This window comes from Malurus melanocephalus, unplaced genomic scaffold (assembly GCF_030028575.1).
Source record: "Malurus melanocephalus ecotype Western Australia unplaced genomic scaffold, MMel_1.1 scaffold_30, whole genome shotgun sequence".
Classification (NCBI taxonomy): Eukaryota; Metazoa; Chordata; class Aves; order Passeriformes; family Maluridae; genus Malurus; species Malurus melanocephalus.
The window spans coordinates 858,785-872,982 of record NW_026623262.1 but is presented as its reverse complement, the minus strand read 5'-3'; the positions used below and the strand labels follow the sequence as shown (position 1 = coordinate 872,982).

The following is a 14,198-nucleotide window of genomic DNA, read 5'->3' as shown; positions in this document are numbered from 1 at the left end:
CGGCTGCCGCAGAGGAACATCTCGCTGGGCTCATGCCCCGCACCCAGCCCCGGCCGCTCCGGACCGCTGCCCCCACCGCCCGGCGAGAGGCCGCCGCCGCCCGTCAGAGACCCGCCCGGCCGCTCAGGTAGGGTGCGGGGACGGGGGCACGGCCGGCGGTGCTTCGGCATGCACCAGTTTCACATGGGCAACAAATGCATCCCTGTTAGGCACTAGGGATTCTGCAGCTGGAAGTGAGGGTTTATGGGCATCGCGGTGGCGTAAGGAAAGTCACAGTGCATCACTAGTGTACTCACATGTACTTTTGAAGATCTTGGTAACTTTCGTTATAATCTCTGTAATTGAAAAGGGTTGCAAATGGGATTTCCCAATTAYGTTCTTTAATGCAAAGAAGTTTCTGGTAAAGTGACAGCATCTGACTTCCTGAGTCAACCAGCATGAATTAATGGTGGCGTTCTTGGGAATGGAGGTTTGTGGAACCTAACTTACGTGTTGGGAGACACGAACACAGTCAAATACAAATGCTTTAATAAAAGACCTAGYCAACAGCTGTTAAATGTAATAGCAGTTGTTACAGCATGACTAAGTGTTGTTACTTACCGTATGTAGATATCAAATTAGACTAAAAGTAGAATTGTTTCCCTTGAGTTATTTCATAATATACTTCATCCTCTCTGAAAACTATTGTTCATAATTTAAGAACTGCACRTCACATAGCTCTCTTAATACCTGGTGGTTGTCCCTTTGGAGATGAGAGAATTTAGGCACAATCGAGCACTGTAACATCAGGAGACCAAAAGCATTGCATAGAAGATAATGCTGGGAAGCTTGATAAAGTTACCTTTCAKTTCCTCCTTCGGAATAAAACTCAGAAATCATCTCAAACCCACCCAGCCCTAGACAAAGAAATTAATGTCATGGGAGTTCCCACAGCCATCTCTGTTGCTTTTGAGCWCCTAGAACTAGCTTGGGTCTCCAGCACCTGCAGCAGCTGTGCAGCTACAGAAAATACTGACCCTGAAACTGTGCTATGTGGAGCTGGGTGCCAGCCCAGAGGATGGCACAATGCTAGTGCAACCTGCAGTAAATAAATCAGAGAAATCCCATTATAACTGACTGCAGGATCAAAGTTGCAGAGTGTCTGCAATTACTCAGTCACTTCCAAGAGTTTGTTTTGTGGTAGGCTTGGCTTCCACCGATGCTTTCCTAGTTGACTCKTCTGAGGCCGATGGTTTTAGCAAACCTGCACTTTCTTCTGGCTTTATAAGTAGARGGAACTTGTAGCAATACATTCTAAACATAAATACACCTATTCTGCAGAAGTTCAATATAGACAATGGAGTTTAGCTGCGTTTAGAGAGAGCAAGTAAACCCATTCTAAAAATTGCTGAATGCTTCTCAGTCTTTGAGACCATTCCCCGAAGGCAAACTTTTGTAATTTGTAAAATAAGAAAGGGGGCAAAAATACACCAAGTACAGCATGTTACTTGAAACAGGTTTGAATGCTTGTCGCTGAAGACACAATATCTGCTGCTCTCTCTTTCAAAATGCATGTCTGTAGATAGATTTCATCAGGACAGGGAAGTATTTATTGAAAATTAACATAATTGTCAGYTGCCCAACTGTGCCAAACAGAGGTAGGGAGACTTCTGAACTGAACAYGCATAACCCTCCACACCCTCTGCTTCACCTTGTTGTGTCCTAACCATGGGTTCTTCTCTCCCTGGCAGCAGTAACTTTCCTGTCTTTATTTACTTTTCTTGTAGAAGCACCCTTCCCCTGCCCTTAGGACAGCCCTGGGTCTTTATTATGTGGGCTGTGTCTTCGTATTTGACCTGTCATGTCATCATGCCATTTACTCAGATACATAAACACTGGAAATGCTGGTCTATGTGTGARGTCTGTTTCCAGTTTAGAGTGAGATGTATATTCTCCAACTGCTAAGAAACCTGTCATGCAGCTCGTTTGTTTCTAAAAGAGTGAGCTGATGGGCTGCTGCTTAATGCAGCCTGCTGCTGCACTGAGTTCCCCTGTGTGCCACCACAGACCCTGGCTATGACACTCAGAGGGGACCACCCCTATGGGCAAAGAGCCTCTGAGGGTAGCAGTTGTCTTCTGCTACACATCCTCTTGCCTTACAATGGTACATTGAAAGGAGATGCATTACAGTTTGGACCTCCACAGWACCCTGGGTTCCAGCTGTGGCTTCTGCTTGTTGTGGCCACTGTTAACCTAGAGTGGTTTAAAAGTAGCTTCAAGGACCAGCACCTTTACAAGAGGCCTCTGCAGCTGAGGGGAATGGAAAAGTGGACACTGCATTGTATTTATGTTCAGATACATCTTGCTCCTCTGAGCTGTACTCTCCGAATCAGCACTAACACCCTGGAGAGCAGGGAAGTGGGTGCTGAGGGCCATTACTCCTTGGGRCCAGGGGTCCTGAAACAGCCTGTTTTGTTAGCGGGAGGCCTTGGGATGCAGCAGTTTTCCACAGGCAGAGTAACCCCTGGTGCTGACCATTTGTGTGCTTGCCTCTTGCCTTGCTCCAGGCCCCCTGCCACCACCTCCTCCCATAAGCAGGAATGGAAGCACTTCAAGGGCTTTGCCTGCCACTCCCCAGCTGCCTTCCCGGGCAGGACTGGACAGCCAGCGAGGTGGAGCACGGCCTCCGCTTCCCCCGGACCGGCCGGGCTCGGCAGCGCCGCCGCCACCGCCACCACCTTCAGCAGCTGTCAGAAACGGCTTCCAGGATCCAGGTGATGGTGAGCCATYCTCCACTTGTTTGCCTTGCACAGACGCTGTGTAGTGGCTTTTGGCCTTAATTCTTAAAAAAAGGTTTAGGATGGAAACTTTGTTTCTAGTGGCAACCTTTGATTTCTGACCAGCGCAGGTGTCACTTGTGTCTCATTTAACCCTGGCAAGTAAGAACAGCGTAAGGATGCCATACATAGAGCAGAAYTGCAAAGTCAAAATACAGTTTCCAGAATAACCCTTTGAAAAATACCCTGAAAAAAGGAAGGGGATTGTTTCAACTCTAATATGAATTCAAACCACAGCTACACTGACACTTTRGAAGTCGGAACAAGTTAGATGACTCAAAAGCTGAAAGCTGAAAAACAGATGAGGGAAGAGATTGCTGAAAATGTCAAGTATCTATTTCTGATAATGTTTATTGAAAAGGTGAGGTCCAAGATTGCTGTGTTTTAAAGATTCWTCATGCTTTCTTTTTAATTGTTTTCTATTTGCATAGAACAGATAAATCCTTCAGTTAATTACAGGAGGCCAAAATTGGTATTTCTGACATTTATAAGGTTAGAAAAAGCAAACAGAAAATGAAGCTATAGCTCGTACTTTTGAAACATCTTCACACATCAGATAAGGCAGAAGGATCACATATTTTTKCCTCCACAAGGTATTTGCAAGGTTCAGAATGTGCAGCTCCTTTACACAATAGTTTCTGGTTGCAGCTGTTGGGAGTAAACATAGAAAAACTGGATCCCAGCAAATAACCACAGCTACAAACAGCAGGTAGAACTTACTCAGCTTTGTATTGCATTATGCAGTATATTACATTCCTGATGTTACATGATGCAGTAAAATATAACAATATTGCAAGAAAGTTATGGGTGCAAAGTCCTGAAGCAAGCAAGTGAAGAAATGACAAAGTTTAAGTTAGCCCACGCTTTCTTCTTTGTAGGTTTTCAAATTCAAGTGCAGAACAGAGCTCTTGGAACATTTCCTATTATTTCAATGGAGATACTGGTTAGCTTGCTTTAGTCTTTAGAAACCTTATACGTACAGCAACACTCAGTACGTACAGCAACAGGGCCCCTAGTTGTCTAAAGAGATATATCTTCAAGTGACGTATTTTTCCTTTTTTGACACTAGTTATACACAGGATTCTCTGTCATAAATTTTAGCACAATGCCCCCAAATTTTCTTCTTCCAGTAAAAATATTAAGAGAGAAAAAACAGGGCTTATAGGAGTGTGCTTTTAATGATGCTTTTGAGCTCTGTATATGAATGACATGTGAATAACAGGAAATACTATACCAGGAACAAAATTAGGAGAAACTGCAGTTCCGGTGGCACATATATGTGTATGTGTGTGTGTGTGTGTTAAAAAAAGCAGATCTGTTATACGTGGAAGGGAGAGTAAGACTTATTTTAGTGCAATAATGGCTGTCTTCCTGATCAGTGATTTTGCATTAAATTGGCAAAGTCACCCATCAAAGTTAATAAAAATTTTCAATCCCAAACTCACCTAAAGCATCATCTTCCCTGATTTCCTGAGAGAATGCAGGTTCAGTCACCTGTGTTAGCACTTTTCAATATAAAATATGCATTAAACATAATGTTACTGTCAATTTACTTTCCTAAGCTATGTCAGAAAACTAATGAGTAAATTGCGTTTATTTTTTTTCAGATGAATGGGAAAGCAGATTTTCATTTCATCCTATATCTGATTTGCCACCTCCAGAGCCATATGTACCCATGAACAGAAGTTATCCCAGTAAACTAGCAAGAAATGAAAGTAGAGGTAAGTTGGAATTTCAGTGTATTGTCCTAAAAAGTGTGGATGGGGARGAGGTGCTGAGGTTTCCAAACTTTTCATACTAACAGTCTGGTTGTCTATCCTCACCACAGGTTAGCAGGTACAAGCCCTCTTAAACTTGTATTTGAGTGGGGAATTGTTTGGTTTTTAAGTTGAAACATGTCCTGTMAGTGAGCAGCTCTGCCATTATAGTCTGCCTTTCTGCTCCAGGAAGGCAGAGCCACAAAATCCCTGAGTACTTTCTCCTCATTTTCCATCTAAACTTGTACACAACTCATTTATTCTTGTGCCAGCATCATCCTTGAGTTTAGTTTTTCTCTCTTCTTGTGTGTTAAACCCCTAATGTTTTTTAAGGGAGCAGWCATATCCTCCTCTCTGTTTTTGTTTTGCTGGGCTGATTAAATCCAGATGTACTGCACTCTACTTCCAAGCCATGTTCTCCGATCATCAGAGCTTAGGTATACATTTCAGTCTGATTTAGTGTTTTCCAATCAGTGTRGCATGCTGTTCCAGTTCAGGTTTCAAACATGTCTTCTACAGCACAAATGTTTCCTACCTTCATTAGTGGTATTTTGCCTGATACACCCATAGATCAATTTTTTCTTTTACGTCCAGTGACATTGATGGGTCATAGTTATCCTGTAATCATCTGTACACTCAGATGTTTCTCACCTGTTCCCAGATGATGAAGTTTTGATTTGAAGCAGACATTCCTTTTAGTGTCTGACCCTTTACTTTGGCCTGGTAGCTTTCATCCCCTTTGTTTAGTCCACAAAGGAAGGCAAAATAACACWAGCATTTTTTTATGTTCCTTTTATGAGTTTGCTTTGAAAAATCTTCATATAGGGAAAAAGAGTAAGAGCTTTGAAATTTTACTGTGTTTCGAGCTTGCCACTTTTCATTGAGATTTGTGTGTACTGCAAGTAGCACTGAGAAGGTGTGTATTCACATAAATTAGTTGGGCTGACAAGAACTGTCAGTCTGTTTTGGGAAGGGGATAGGAGACAAAAATACRTGTGTTTAGGGATAGCATTAGTTGAAAACTTTATTTTATAGTGTTTGAAGTTCTGATGTTGTTTAATAAACTAACCAGAAAATCTACAAAGATTCATTTTTKTTAATGGCCCAGTATCAAACTGGTAGATCTTCACCAGTTACTGAATTAATTGCTTGGATGTAAACTCCCCCTTCAAAGGAAGGAATATTCCAGGAAGAGCAACCATAAAACCTTTCTTTCTCTTTTAGGTGGGTCAGTCCGAAAAGAAAGAGGTGCCCCTCCGCTCCCACCTATACCAAGGTGAAATGGTTCTGGCCAATCTTTGGGTGACATCTGTTCTCAAGTTTCCTTCAAGTCAGCTCTCCTGTTGACATGACTGGAAAGTTGTCTGTCTTGACTGATTTCCACTTTTGGCTTGTCAGCTGGAACAAACTTCAGTCTCTATTACAGAAGTAGTAGATGTGGCTTATGGACTATATTTGCTCAAAGCTATGAATTTTATTTGCTTATACTGCAGGCATTTTGTGGACCATACACAGCATACGTGCATCATGCTTACCATGTCCAGCCCTGTCCCCTGGAGAGCTCCACGGGAGGTCTGGCTTTGAATTTGATAGAGCTTGAACAAACCTGTTTCATTTACTTTGGGTACAGTAGCTGTATTATTTTAATGATAAAGTTTTTGATGTTTTAAAAAACAGTTGCTGGGTAAAAAGTGTAGCCATGAGTCCCCTGGACCCTTCTTAGCATGCCTAACTCAGCCCATCCACTTCTGCAAGCCATGGACCTACTACATGGTGACAAAGAATTCATCTTTAACTTTTTCACTTCATCTTAGTCAAACAAAWTTTAAACAACACACAGGACATCGTGCCTCAAGGATGGAGTGTCTCTGGCCTTGTTTTTATCTGCAGAGAATCTTCCAAAGAAAAGCACAAGTGAAGAATTCTTCAGCATAAAAAGATATATTTTTTTATCCCTCTTTCCTATTTTTTAWATAGTGTTATGCGTTCTGTGACCTAATTCATTCCTACTCTTATGYGGACCAACTCACATCATGTCATCCRTGCTCTGGATTGCTGTAATGCCCTCTGCCTGATACTGCATGCGAAGAGTCCTCAGAAAGTAGTCTGGGTGCAAATACAGCAATTACTGTAATTGCAGGCTCCTCCTGTARAGCATCACTAATGCCAGTGCTCCACAGACTGCTTTTCAGTTGTTTCTTTGGTACAACTAAATGATGGGGTGTGACTTAAAAAGCTTCTTGGCATTTAGGTCACAAGTCTCAGAGAGATTGTGTTTGACTTGCATTATGGGGGAGCAACTGAAGTAAAAATTGTTCCTAAGTGAAAGCCCTTTGATGTTGTGAAAGGGGTCCAGGGTTTGTGCATTCAGATGGGAGCATCCAAAATTTGCTGTCTGCAGTGGTTCAAGAGAAATGGAATAATTTGGTCTTCAGAGTTTACCATGAAGCCAGTCCTTTAAAACTTTGCTGAAAGGAGTCTCTGCAGAGAGCTGCAAGGCTTATATTAGTAGAAGAAAGAGTATTCTAACATTGTGACAAGTGGTTAATATGTTTAATGGCTTTTGAATTTTGTATATAAGAAAAGAGCTCATTGTTTGAGTGAATGTTACAAGTGGATCTGAGTGCGTATAAAGTGCCTTTGGAAATTAGAGGAAGATTATAATTCTGGATTTGAAATATTGGTGAATGATAGCTCTTTGTTAATTGGACCTCTAAAGTATGGCTCTGAAAAATTTCCCCTCAGTCTCATCAGCAGTATGTTTTCTTCAGCGTTCTCCTTGGGATCCCTACCAAGCCTGTGTCAGCAGTCATGCTTCACGGAGTGTTGTTAAAAAAAAACTGAAACAAAACATCAAAACTAGGCATGTAGGTTAAGAAAATGTTTCTCTAGCATGGAAGACATGATCCTAAGCACACTCTGTGGCTAGAATGAGGTSAGTCCTTGAAAACCTAGGGAATTTAGCCAAAGAGAGTCTGGACCCCACTGAAATGTCTGTGCATAGGGCTTTTTGCTCTGTGAGCGAGGAGGGGYAGATCCCCTGTCTGCCTGACAGCCTGGACATCACATTGAAGGGGATGAGACTAGAGTTGGATTTGGCCATTTAATTTGGTCTTTTCAGTGTTTGTTTACAAAATCTTGCCAGCTGTGATAGCATTTCATTATGTACCTGTTTTTTACATTTTTATATCTRATGACCTATTTTAAGTTACTGTTTATGGTCTTGAACCTGCAATGAAATGCGCAGGCGCGGGGATGTATCTGCATCCAGTTGCAGGATCGTGGCTGTAAGAGTTTCTTAAACAGATACTGGTGGGACCTCCATGTGACAGGTGCACCTTGGGATCAAACCTAGCACAATGCTGAATTTGTTATATGTATTTTATGGATGTCACTTAAAGTGCCTGTCTCTTTGGGATATTACTGTGTGAATAGAAGTCCAAATAAGATTTTTAAGATAATAACTTAAAAGATAAATTATTGTATTCATATTTTAAAACTGAAGCACTTAATAACTTTCTAAGGAACAATGTTTTGAATTTAAAAATACAATATTTTCAGTACCTTGACCTGCCAAATCCTTGTTAATATCCATATAGCTATGCAGCCAAAAAAACACCCCAACCCTACAGAAAATACATGTTTTTTGTAATTTACCTGCTTCCAACATGACTGTTTTGTAAGTCAATTAAAATGCTGCCCAATGTCCTGACAACTCTCTGTATCACTCAAAATATCTTGTATTTGATCTTTTCAGCAAGGTTTTCTGACCAGAAATCTGGACCACTACCAAAGACTTGGAAAACCAGCTTCAGTTTCATTCAAAATGTGCTGTATAAAAGGCTCCTAGTTAACAAGCCAAGAATCCTGAGCTGCTTAGGTTTTAGCAATTCTTTTTTCCTCTAGAAACGTCTTCAGAATGGACGTTTGGCATACATGTAAAATAGCTTAACACTGCAGAAAGAGGCATTTTTGTTCACATAACGTTTCCATTTATATGTTATGCTGGAATATATCCCTAGATATATTCCAGAACAATGCAGCATTTTATCATTCAATATATTGCTTCATGTAACAGTAGCTATTCACAGTATGATCAGTATTAAAGTATTTATTTCACTATGAAGTGTTAAAAAGCATAATACAAACCAGATTGAATCAATGGTGCCTTATGACTTTTTTAGTCAACTTTTCTATGTCTCAATAGAAAAATTAATAGAAGTTGCTCTTCCAGGTACTAACATAAATAGTGCCGACAGTAGCATTTTACAGTGTTTGAGCCAAACCCTGCTGTTGTTATGTGCTCAGTCTGCACAACCAGGTGGACTGGTTGGCTTCACAATCAATTGCTGATATCACACTGAAAATTTAAACCTGTCCCCAAACCAGTGTGTGACGCTGCTGCTCACACARTCCAGCTGACTTCAGTGTGGTTCAATAGGTTACTGAACTAAATTTTAATCACTGCTTGCATATAAGATTTGCTGGGTTTGTTTCCATGGCATTGTATTATAAACCTTTACACCTCATGCTGTCTTCTTACATTACCACTAAGGCTCACATTGTGTGAAAACAGCCGTGGATGTTCATTTTTGTTTAATTCAACTCCATAAATAAAATGAGAGTAACTTTCGTACCATGTAAAAATAATTCCTCCTTTATATTTTTGGAAGAAAAGCACATGTTATGTTTGTTGTAACTCTGCATTAGCCACTGGGAGAAGAGGTCACAGTGATGAATGTTCAGAGTTGTKAAAGGAAACTCAGTTTGTGATTCAGGAAGTAAATATTTCTGTAAATGAAATAAATAAGGTTGCAAAGTTCTTGTTTAAAAGCTGGCATTTCCCAACACCAAAAGAATCATAAGATTTTTTTTTTTTTCTGCAAAACAGAACTGTGAAAGAAGTTCCTTACATTGTCACTTAAAAAACTGGGCGGTAGTTTCTTCTTGCAGCATCAACTATTTACATGACACTTGTAGGTCTGTCTTGGAGCAGAGGATAAAGGAGCTAAATTCCTATCATGCATCACATGTATTGTAATACAACAATTTTCTGTACAGAAGTATGGAAATAGAAAGGGTACTTTTTGCCTTGGAACTAAAGAATGGAGTTGAATGATCAAACTGAGATTATTTCACCCAGAATGTCAAATGCTGAGGGACTTAAAAAGGGCCCCTTGGCCATGGGATGCTGGAAAAGAGAAGATTGCTCAAKGAAATAACAACATTCAGCCAATTGTTTTTTACCAGTACTGGAGTAAAAATTACGGTATAAAATGTGCATGCTTGTTGTTCCACATTGCAGTGGTGTGAGCACCTTTGTCTCAGAGTTRTGTGCAAACAACCTGCTACAGCGGTACATTGACTCAGTATAACGCAGATTGTGTGAGCTTTAATCTTTCAAACAGTATTCGCCAGAAAATAAGGAGAATCTCACCTAAGATACCCAGGAGCACATTAAGTGCAAATTCATGGAATGGTTCTTCATGTAAATTGGATGAAAATGGTAATCTTGTAGCCTGTAAGATGGATGTGCTTGGACCATCAGTTAAAACCTTAACTGGAGCATTGACAAGGAGGGGAGTATTGGAGTAACTGAGGCAGAAGCAGGGCACGTGTATGGTCTCAGTGAGTATGCAGCAGGTAGGTACGCTCTGAAAAAGAGAAAATGGAAACCGCATGTCTTGAAAAAGGGGGTAACCTTTCATGTATGTTTCCATTTTGAAACACAGTTTGTGATGAATATTCCTTAGTGTAAACTATTGCATGCAGGGGAAGACATCTGRATTTGGACTTCAAAAGCCACACAAGAGAGGGAAACATAAAACAGGCTGAGCAGAAAGTAATATTTTTGTCAGTTGCTTAAAGTTTGAGCTTTTTATAAAATATTAATCTAGTTCTGTGAATTTTTTTGCTTAACATTTATTTTGTAAGTGATTTTGTTCTTCTTATTTTTCTGTCTTATACCAAATAAATTTTACTTTTATTTAATTGCTGGTGCAGACTGTTACATTGAGGACAACCACAGTTGCATCTTTAACAAAAGTGCAYGTTGGCTTCAGCAGGAGCATAGCAGTGAGCCTGGCAGGAGCTGGGGTGAGCTGTTCTCCTCTCCTGCCTGCCAGTGCACAGCAGCACAGCAGTAATGCTCAGAGGACTTTGGTCCTACATACAATGAAGATTAGACACCTGCAGATAAAGAGAAATAATGAGTTTACTTTAGGATAAAGAATGTTTGAAGACCAGTGGTTAGTGGTGCTGTACTTGTAGGTGACTACTGGATGAAATGTGGTCATTGGCTCTTGGCAGAGCAAGCTAGGCACTTGCCAGGGGGAGATGACATGGAAAATCACTAGTTAAGTTTTTGTTCATTGTGTCTCCACAAGGCAGAAAGCTGCCRGGGAATATGAAACAAACAAAACCCTCCTTTTGACTTTGGAGCCCTGTTCTTGATCATAGATGTTCAGCTTTTCAGATTCKTTGATGAACCCGGTCCAAATTAAGACCCTTTGATAAACGTCCAAAGGAGGTTCAAATTCAGGCTGCACTTCCAGCTTCTCCTCAGAAGTTAGAAGGGTCATTTAAAACCCTGAGCTAAAAAGCTCTGTACTAYAACTCCTCTGTCTTGCAAAAACTTAAGCATCAGGTTTACTCTTCCACAGGTTGTGGATCCTTTGACATCTCTGGASCCTGCTTGTTGATGCTTTCATTTTAGAGATTGAGGCAGACAACTTTCTATGAAGGCCATCAACACTCAYGTAGCCTGGAGACCCAGTGGTTCTGATGCCTGGGCTAGAGAAGCCACGGTGGAGAGGGGGAAACTGRTGAGCTGTAAAGGAGCTGGCTCAGCAGGCTGAGAGACCTTTGTTTGCAGACCTCAGTGGCAGTAGCCTTGAATGAGAACACAGAGGTATGAATCTAATGATCAGCTAGTAGGACTGTTTGTTGCATGTTTTACCAAAGAAAATATTTTTTTTTCTGGTTTTCAAGAAATCAAATTACATTCTTGGCTTCAGGAAAAGGGAACTGAGCTGAACATGCTGTGATATTGTCGTAACTACAACATAGTGCTTCYTTCATTGAACTCAAAAAATGCTGTTGATTTAAAAGTAACCCATGGACTACCCTGTAAAGCTGTAAAGTTCTGGCTGTTCCCTGCAGTTGCAGGAAGGCTCATGTATTGCACAGAGCACACACAGAAACATGCAACTCCTTTGATTGCAGTTCAGCAATTTCCAGTGACCTTCTTGCCTCCTGTGCACAGGCTTCTCCCCTCTGCCCTCTCACCCAGTCTGACTCCATTTTACACTGAATATAGTAAATTAGTCCCAGCAAATTTAATCCCCCAGATTTGGGGACTGAATATTGGCCCATACATCTCTACAACAATTACTGTATTATTTAGGTTAACTAATGAAATAGATCATTGGCAATCAAGCTCTTAACCTATCTAAGATTTTCAACAGCAGTTCAAGTACAGAAATGATCCCAAGAAAAGGTTGAGTGACACAGAAATGCTTTGATTAAACACACAGAAGAAATTGTGTGGTTGCTGCTAACATTATCTTGTGTCCAATATCTGTCTGTCTAYTGAACAACAACCTCAGTTCAGATAATCTCTTCTTTAATCCTAAAACATATTTGTGGCTTAAGATATATGACTTCCGCAAAAGCTACATTCAAAATCTAAAATAGCAATCCATCATGAAAGCTGTCTATATGATCCTGCAATAAGGCTTTTCTCATTCTCATAATTTTTTGTCTTTGTTATTACCACTTTTGTTTTCTGCAAGTAAAAAAGTGATTTCTTCAAGAATGCTGAGATTTAGGCTACATAGRTATGTTTCTCATTTTCAAAATGGGGTTCTTCTTGTTACTTGTTTTCTTTTTTTTTTTCCTCTGTTTTTGCTAGAATACAAGAGATATCTCTGCCTAAGCACCTCTGAGTTAAAGGTGGRTGGGGGACAGCTAGTTGCTGTCCATCCTTTCTCTCTCCAAAACACGAACTGGTCATCTCTCCCTGCAGTTGGGGCAGGGCTTTATCACTGTGCARTGCCCTTCCCAAAGGGGACCACGTTGACTACCTTTTGCATGYGCCTGTGTGCAAAAATTGTTTTACTCCAAGCTTGTATGAACAGTATATATGATAAGGCCTGAAACCAGTTCCCTTCTGAAAATGTTTTTGCATTCATGCACARATCAGTGTTTAGGCAATGGGTGTTGGGTGTTACCCAACTTGAAGGAAGCATTCGTGTATACAGGGCTGTGAAAATGAGTCATTCCTGTCCTCCTTTCTAGCAGAAATTTTAGTAAATTTAGAGTTACTGGTGAGCCCTCGTGTGCCCTGTGGAGAGCAGAGCCCCTGCATCTGAAGGCTGAGCACTATCAAGCCAAGAGAGCAAAAGGCAGCTGAGGCCATCAGAGAACTTTGTGAAGAGAGCAAGGTAAAGGCTGTGGGTGAAAGTCCAGGCTGAAACTCCAGCCTCTGTCACAGTATTTTGCTATTGGAACTAGTGTACCTTGTAAGTAACATCACTTTTTGTCAGGGACTGCAGAGCCTGTCAGTACTTTCTGTGCTGTCTCAAAACGAGCCCTCACTACCAAATGCTGAAATCCTTCTGTTGAGTTTTTTTTCCCCTCCTTACTTAAAACACAAACTTTCACTTCTGCTATTTGACCAGGAGCTTGGGTTACTTATGAAACCTGGGAACCTTTGTTTGAAAACACAGAGATAAGTGTTCCTTTCCTCTAAATATATACTTTCATCTCCTGAACTGTGCCTACAGAACTCTTGCTATGCTTTCATCCAAATGCCAATCAATTGTGAGGCTGGTGTGTTTGCTCCAGATTATTGCTGATACAAAAACAATACACTGCTCTAYGCTGTAAGAGAATGACCCTCTGTGCCTCTGAACCTTCATTCCCCCTCTCTTATACTTATGGCCACTTGTGAGCGAGGGGAGGAATTGTAAATACATTTTCTTAGCTGCGAACATGTCTAATCTACGTCCAAGTCCAAGCATGCATCAGAAGAGAAGCCCTGTGTGTTTGTGTTTGTTTTAAACCAAGCAGGTGGGAACAGGTGTGATGCCCCCCTCCCCAGCCTGGCAATTCTCTTTGTGCAGCAGACGCTTGTTCCCGAAGCCCCTGTGCCCCTCCTGGGACAGCGCGGCCTGCGCTCCCCGGTGCCGGTGCTCTCCCAGCTCCCGGTGCGCTCCCAGCTGCCGATGCGCCCCCAGCTGCCGATGCGCCCCCGGTGCCGGTGCGCTCCCACTTGCCGGTGCGCTCCCACTTGCCGGTGCGCCCCCCGGTGCCGGTACTCTCCCAGCTCCCGGTGCGCCCCCAGTTCCCGGTGCTCTCCCAGCTCCCGGTGCTCTCCCAGCTCCCGGTGCACTCCCAGTTCCCGGTTCTCTCCCAGTTCCCGGTGCGCTCCCAGCTCCCGGTGCGTCCCCAGCTCCCGGTGTGCTCCCAGCTCCCGGTGCTCTCCCAGCTCCCGGTGCTCTCCCAGCCCCCGGTGCTCTCCCAGCTCCCGGTGCTCTCCCATCTCCCGGTGTGCTCCCAGCTCCCGGTGCTCTCCCATCTCCCGGTGCTCTCCCAGCTCCCGGTGCTCTCCCATCTGCCGGTG

General features: G+C 42.1%; 2 protein-coding genes across 2 annotated transcripts in view; both read left to right on the top strand.

Annotated features, from left to right (window-relative positions):
- WIPF1 (WAS/WASL interacting protein family member 1) overlaps positions 1-10,762 on the top strand; it is an 18,556-nt gene extending 7,794 nt beyond the window's left edge. The window contains exons 6-9 of the mRNA XM_057363760.1: positions 2-127; positions 2,547-2,759; positions 4,424-4,537; positions 5,798-10,762. Of these exons, the coding sequence (XP_057219743.1) occupies positions 2-127; positions 2,547-2,759; positions 4,424-4,537; positions 5,798-5,853 (509 nt within the window). The 3' untranslated portion in view covers positions 5,854-10,762. The remainder of the gene's footprint in view (position 1; positions 128-2,546; positions 2,760-4,423; positions 4,538-5,797) is intronic.
- A 462-nt stretch (positions 10,763-11,224) lies between these two features.
- The window catches only part of GPR155 (G protein-coupled receptor 155), a 36,669-nt gene continuing 33,695 nt past the window's right edge, over positions 11,225-14,198 (top strand). The window contains exons 1-2 of the mRNA XM_057363681.1: positions 11,225-11,483; positions 12,875-13,017. The gene's annotated coding sequence lies outside the window, so the exon portion shown is untranslated. The remainder of the gene's footprint in view (positions 11,484-12,874; positions 13,018-14,198) is intronic.